Source organism: Nanorana parkeri, unplaced genomic scaffold (assembly GCF_000935625.1).
Source record: "Nanorana parkeri isolate BGI_ZX_2015 unplaced genomic scaffold, ASM93562v1 scaffold852, whole genome shotgun sequence".
In the NCBI taxonomy this organism is placed as follows: Eukaryota; Metazoa; Chordata; class Amphibia; order Anura; family Dicroglossidae; genus Nanorana; species Nanorana parkeri.
Genome location: NW_017307120.1, coordinates 180,853 through 188,280, shown reverse-complemented (window position 1 = coordinate 188,280; position 7,428 = coordinate 180,853). Strand labels below are relative to the sequence as shown.

At 41.3% G+C, this 7,428-nt stretch overlaps 1 protein-coding gene across 1 annotated transcript; it reads left to right on the top strand.

Annotated features, from left to right (window-relative positions):
- Window positions 1-3,555: 3,555 nt before the first annotated feature.
- Window positions 3,556-4,256, top strand: LOC108794453 (noggin-like). The gene has a single exon (XM_018565492.1). The coding sequence runs from the start codon at window positions 3,573-3,575 to the stop codon at window positions 4,254-4,256; it is 684 nt and encodes a 227-aa protein (XP_018420994.1). The 5' UTR covers window positions 3,556-3,572.
- The last annotated feature ends 3,172 nt before the right edge of the window (window positions 4,257-7,428 follow it).

The window sequence follows — 7,428 nt, the reverse complement described above, 5'->3', positions numbered from 1 at the left end:
GCGCCCCCCCCCCCCCCCCCCGTGATACAAGGCCACATGTCCTCTGCACTGGGAGGGTGCTTTTCCAGGGTCGCTCCTGGAAAAGCACCATGTCCCCGTGCCAATGGGGACAAGGGCATCTTCCCCACAAGCCCTGGGGCGTTGGTTGTTGGGGAGCAGGCAGGGGGTTTATTCACATTGGGGTGCCCATTTAAAAAAGGGGCACCCAGATGCGCCCCCCCTGTGAATGAGTAAGGGGTACTTGTACCCCTCCCCTTTCACTAAAGGGTTAGAAAATAGATGAACTAAAAATACCAGACTTTAATCAAAAATCCTTTATTTCAAAAAAACAAAAAAGTCCTTTATTAAAAAAAAAAACCCCAAACAATTGATCCATCAACATAATCCAGGGTCAATTACAACATTCAGCGCTGTCCATGACGACTCCTCGACGAAATAAAAAATAAAACAATAAAAAATAGAAATAATAATTAAAAAAACGACCGCCGTCCGGTCCACTGCAGAATGGCATTTTGACAGATGCCGGCAACCTCTAAACAATTGGGCGAAGCTAGCAGTGACAGTTGTAACAGGTGAGCCATGATTGGGCAGAGTCATCATGACTTTGCCCAATCATGGCTCTCACAGTTCTCTGTGCCCTGATTGGGCAAAGTCTTGCACCTGACCTGTGGTCAGGTGTAAGGCTTTAGCCAATTATGGCTTCAGAAGGCAAACACACAAACTAGTGGTGTTCGAGTCGATCTCACGTTCGGCTCGAACATCGAGCCCAACCCTATCAATTAATAACAACATCAGTATGGCTGCTGGGAACCAAACCTTTTATAGCTAGGGAGCTAGCTTATCCAAACGCCCCCTTATTTGCCCTTCTTAGACAATAGTCTTCAGTTCAAATGGACAGGAAGTGCATTATTGGTAGTTGAATGCTTTGGTGGTGAAATCACACATTAGTTCACTGTGTCCTCAAACCATGAATGGGTTGGGTTGAAATTGCATTAGCATGCTAAAGCTTATAAAAGTTTTTAGTGAATGGGGTTTAAGATTTAATTTAACCTACTGCCATGTCGGCCAGCATCATTTCACTTTCTTTGAGCTATCATGAATGCAGCATGGGCTCAGTGAATTACTTACAAATTACATAACTGCCAGTTTGATGCAGCTCTGCACCATATTACTTGTAGTCAGTGCTGCCCTTCCTGCAAATCACTGCCCTGCCTATAGCTTTCCCTTCATTTGGCACTATACAAGGACCACCCACAGCCACATGTTCTGTCCTGCCTGTGCAAGGTGAGCAATGGTAGAAGGGGAGAGGTGGTGGAATAGGGAGTAATGGAGTAAGCGGTGATAAAATATGGGGTGCAAAGGTGTGCGGTGGTAGAGGAAGTGGTGCAGAGGTAAATGTTGATATGGAAAGTGGGTGCAGAAATGAGCAATGATGGCCCGAAGGGTTAAAAGGGGAGTGTGGGAGAATAAGGTGAGCAAAGGTGAGTGGTGATGGATGAAGGGTTAAAAGTGATGCAGCGGTGAATGGTGACTTTTTTGGGGGGAGATTGCCCTTTGGGAAAGAGGTGATTTTTGCTTGTGCGGGAAGCTGTTCATGGAGGAAGGGGGGTTGCTTGAGGAAAGAGTTTTTTGCTGGGTAGGGGAAGAGTTGGGTGATTTTTGCTAGGGGAGAGTTGGGTTTCCTAAATTCTAGAATTTTGTATTGTGTCAAAGATCCTGGTAGCAGAAAAAAAAACTGCTTTGCTTACATAATCCAATCCTTACCTGATCTGTTGAAGAAATGCTCAAATCATAATGTATTATGTGCAAAGATCATGCTGGATATGACTACAGACTCTACCTTTTGCAGACACACCTTAGCTGACCAATATTGTGAGTGCATGTGCATATATTTGATTGCTCAGAATGAATTAAACAGAAAGAATGGAGGAAAGGCTAGGCCAGCAGTAGGGTTTTTTTTGCTATGGGTCATAAACATGCATATGCAATCATGTATATTTATGGAAAAGCTTTTTTCTAATAGCTTTCTAATACACCAATTAGAACCAATACAATACACCAATACACGCTTTCAATAGTTGATTTATTTTCCAACAGGCCTAAATGAGCCCATAGACATTAGAAAGCAGTCACTGTATTTGTCTGGATTTGTATTGGGTGACAAGATCATGTGCATGGTGGCAGAAAAACATATCTTCAAATGAACTGCTCTTCGCTGGTACCAGAACACCTTCTCATAGCATTACAAGCTCTGTGCATATCCAAGGGCCACATATATAGTACATGCAAAATATAAACACAGAAACAGAGCGCACTGGATAGTAAAGATAAAACCATTTTAATAAACAGAGTCACCCTGAAGAGGGGACACAGCCCTGAAACATGTCAGTTCCTTGGAGTTACACTACTAGTCAGGATACATATATGGTCCCCCTCCTCCTTTTTAAACAACTTTGAAGTAATTTCCACTTGCTGCTTCCAGTGTCCACCTTTATGTTTCTATCTTGGTGCTTTTGTGCTTTCCTATTGCGGGCATCCTAGTAAGAGTGTTCCAGCGTTTGTTGCTATGACCTGGTACTCCAGGAGATGATGGGTCCTGATCAAGTCACTTCATTGTAAGTGCATTTTAATAGCATTATTGTTAAAGTGGTTATATCTGCACCATCCAGTGTGCTCAGTTAATGTTTTTATGGTGGCAGAAGGTGCCTATCAGCCTTCAATCACTATTCTACCTGAGGTGGTCGACGCCAATAGCGTCTGCTAACTTTCTGCCTTGTCCGTTTTACATAATTAACTTGCATGGCTGGCAGAAACTTTGTCAGTTTAAGGAATGCTCTACAGTGTTTGGAAGATTTGATACCATGAGGCAGTAATGAAGCTTCAAGGTATAAAAAATGCACACTGGAACAATTATTCTTAAGATAAAAATGAGTGTGCAAAAAGATCATTCATTTAATGGAAAACAATATTTGTTTAGTAAAGAGAGATCTTTTTTTCTGCTATTACAGATCTGATCAGTTATGTTATGAAAAAGAAGTGAGAAACCTCTCACAAATCCTATTTTTATACTACAATATGTGCCTGGCTATAAAAGTAAACATTTTAAAACAGAAATTCTTCTTTTTCTTAGATGCAGGTTCATGTATAGTATTTATTGGCTGGTGACTGGCAGGTTAAAAGAATCTCCCAGTCTCTATTTGTATTTTATGAGGCTTCAACATTTTCCTACACTTTAGATTTGACAATAGTAACTATAAAGGGTGAGAGGGGAGATGGGCCAGAAGTGGGAGTACTTCTAAACTATGCACGGATTAAAAGATTGATAAAGAAGGCAGGGCCAGACTTCAATGACATACTGCAAGAGACAAGTGAACAGAGATACACTGAAGTGGGGAGAGGCAGGAGACACCGAGCAGCACTGTGTGACAGGCAACAGGCAGCTTAGAGAAGGTTTTGAATACTTCCCAGTAGAAACATTTTACATGAAAAAGCCTAAATATCAAATGGGATTTCTTGAACAGTACACTTTCATCATCTGCTTGATGCCTCTTGGGATACCCTGGGTTTCATCAATGTCCAATCAAACAGCAGACTTCAAACGCTTTGATGAGAAGCAAGCAGACCTCGATGTGACTACTTTGCGACAGAGACTTTCCTCTGGTACCCGTCCTTACAGTCTGTCCTTGTCACCTATGGATTATCACTATTCTCCAAAACCAAAGCACCTCCGTGTGCCCCGTTTACTTCGGCTTCTGGGGTCCTCCTTTGACCCATTCTGGATGTCTGTGGAGAAACCAATACACAATGATACCAACAAACATCTGTCGGCATTTAGCCAGGACCTTTTTGAGGGTGCCAGTCGCTACCGAAAGAAGCTTACCCAGGAGGCACAGTATATTGACTTTGGTGCTCTCAGACTGCCAGCAGAACTGTCTGAAAATAGTAGCCAGGTCTTGTTGAATGAACTGCGTCGGTGGCTTGTACAGAAAGCAAGCTGCCAGCTAACATCTACATGGGTGGATCTGGGCCCGGTGTTTTGGCCTCGGTGGGTGCGACACACTAACTGCGATGAAAGCAACACAGCATGCTCCTGGCCCCCTGGAATGTCTTGCCGTCAGGCTCAGCTCACTCAAATTAAATTGCTAGCCTGGCACTGCTGGATGCAAGATGCTGGCAAAGGCTGGACATCTCAAAACTGCATGTGGAGGCAGGTACCTTATCCAGTAGTGGCTGCCTGTAAGTGTATGTGCAGGTGAAGATATATTTGAGAATATTATAGCATTCACAGCATCTTCACTCTTTTTACAAATGCCATTACATCTCTCTACATACCACAGTGAAATATAAAGCTGGTTTCAAGTCTACCTTTCATGTCTATTTGTTTTTATTTTACACCAAATACAGTTGCTATCAAAGGATAGATAATGTTTTAACTTCACAACATGGTACATATATCTAAAAAATGAAGTTTTATTAGCCTTTTGGCATTTAAAGTATTAGTTGAGAAGGAGATATGTGATGTAGGGTTAATTTGATCATCAAGAACACAAAACAAGCATGAGACAGCACGTCTAGGAGAAAAGTGAAGGTCACAGGGTAACCCAAACACAGCTAACAGTAAACGATACAGCAACCTTTATATGGAAACACAATGAGTGTGTGTGTATGTGTGTATATTTTACCCCTAGCACTGGATGCAGTAGTTTAGATAAAATTGCTATACATAAAATTATTTTTAGTTATTTTAATATTAAACATCGTTTTAATTTGGTATTATTTATCACAATGAATAGGGCAAAAATGTATTAGACAAACATTTTAAAGAAAGCTGTATATATGGGACAGTTACATTTTTGACTTGCTTTACTTACTGTACTGTACCAAAATGAAGTCTGAAAAACTTTCAGATTGTCCAGTATAAAAATGTCCAGTATAAAAATGTGAAGAATAAAGGAAATGTATAAAATACTATAGTGGGAATTTATAAAAACTGGAGCAGTCAAATTCTGGAGCAGCTGTGCATGGCAGCCAATCAGCCTTTCTCTTTCATTTTCAAATCTTAACTGAACAAACTGAAGAGAGAAGCTGATTGGTTGCCATGCACAGCTGCTTCAGATTTTGCTTGCTCCCGTTCTGATAAATTCCCCCTGTGTATTTCTCGTCCACTATTATTTGGCTTGAATATTTTGCAGGCTTATCACATAAGACAGACCAAAAAAGTTAAGTGCATATATTTATTTTATTGAGGACAGACCAAGACAACTAAAAAGAAAAAAATCTAAGCCATCAAATTGACCTGTTTGTGTATATGGGAGGGTCAAATAATACAGATTTTAAATCTGCATATGACTAAATCTGCATATGACTATGAACTAGGGTTGCCACCTTTTCTTCAAGTGATACCCGAACACTTTAGCGCCGCGAGTGGCAATTTTTTGGGGGAGAATATAGAGGAGAGAGGGAGGAGAGGCAGCCAGGAGAGGGAGTAAGGGGACCTTCAATAGAGGACTACAGCAATACATGATACAGCAATCCAAAATAATATGAAGCTACATTCTCTGTGTTGTTCTGGGTTGGCACCCTGATGTCTCCAGGTGGCTTGTGCGGGCTCTCAGGTGGTCTGTGCGGCTCTCAGACGGGCTGTGCACCTCCTAGGTGTACTAAGTGCACTCTCAGGTGTACTATGCGCACACTCTTTCTTATTTTTTTTTTATATATCTGTGGCGCTCGCTGGCTGATTTTAACACTCCTGCAGTTATGTTAATGTCTGTGAATCACCCCCTCTGCATATTATAGAACAAATGTTTCAATACGTGGTTATATTATTAAAAACTGTATTGCATTTATACTGCATTTATACACCGAACACTTGCTGCATGGTGTATTGCCTTTTTAACAAATGCATCTATATATTATACAGTATGGAGAATGCAGATGTTGAAAATGCAATACACATTTTACTAATATAACCACGTATAGGCACATTTGTTCTGTACTACTTATTAAATCATACAATAAGACTATTCATTTAAATCTTATTGTATGATTTATCAGGTAATACAGTACATGGATATATTAGTAAAATGTGTATTGCATTTACACTGCATGTCACCGAACAATGTTCAATGATATGCAATGAAAATGCAATACAAATTCTTCCCAGTCCCCACTGCCTCTCCCAGTCCACACTATCTCCCTAGTCCCCAGCATTCATGAGAGTTAAAACGTGCCTGCATTCTCCGCCTTCGTCTCTTTCACCTCAGAATGTGCTGTATGTGATGTCAGGGCTGGAACTATGTGGGAGGTATCGGTGAGGACATCATGCCACAGGAGGAGGGGACAGATACAGATAAGTGCGGCCGTCACAATATCGGCGCCCAGCGGTATGCGGCTCTCTTAGGGAGCCACAAGTCCGGTTTGAATAATGTGCCCGGGAGTGAAGCAGCCTCACATACGGGCACATGATTCCAAACCTGGATTGTCCGGGTGAATCCAGGACGGGTGGCAACCCTACTATAAACTCAACGTTTACTCATTGATGCAAAGTACAAGCTGCAAAGTGACTTATCCCAAATGTATTAATTGGTATTCATTTTCACTGCTATAACCAGTAAACAAATATGATAACACTACACTTTGTGCCATAATTTTTGCTAATTGCGCTCCTTGGATGAACAGTCCTGTACATGCAGTCTATGGCACTGGTACAAAAGCTTTGCACATTTCTCACTTTACATGGTTGGAGGAGAATGTCAGCCACATATTTTTTGAGAGAGGGCTAGTTGAATTCTATATAGTAATATTTTGTAACAGTTGGTGTGCAGGAGAGAATAAAACCTCCTGTACATCCAAAATGGATATTTTCATATTTTTTTGTCTCTCAGGGATTGTAAAGAAACAAGTTCACTAAACTCAAGTTCTTAAAATCTACCTCGCTTGTTACAAGAATTTAGGGCCGGTTCACAGAGTGCTTTCCAGAGTGTTCGGCCTCTGGAATGCACTGTAATACAATCAGCAATACAATCAGCAGGCTCCCTGAGTTTAGGGGCGGGTGGGGGCGTGGCAAGGCATTGAAGTCTTCTATGGCACTGGTACAAAAGCTTTGCACATTTCTCACTTTACATGGTTGGAGGAGAATGTCAGCCACATATTTTTTGAGAGAGGGCTAGTTGAATTCTATATAGTAATATTTTGTAACAGTTGGTGTGCAGGAGAGAATAAAACCTCCTGTACATCCAAAATGGATATTTTCATATTTTTTTGTCTCTCAGGGATTGTAAAGAAACAAGTTCACTAAACTCAAGTTCTTAAAATCTACCTCGCTTGTTACAAGAATTTAGGGCCGGTTCACAGAGTGCTTTCCAGAGTGTTCGGCCTCTGGAATGCACTGTAATACAATCAGCAATACAATCAGCAGGCTCCCTGAGT

Bases quoted from the DNA above. Each gene is read 5' to 3' on its own strand.
- LOC108794453 (XM_018565492.1), top strand. From the start codon at position 3,573: ATGTCCAATCAAACAGCAGACTTCAAACGCTTTGATGAGAAGCAAGCA.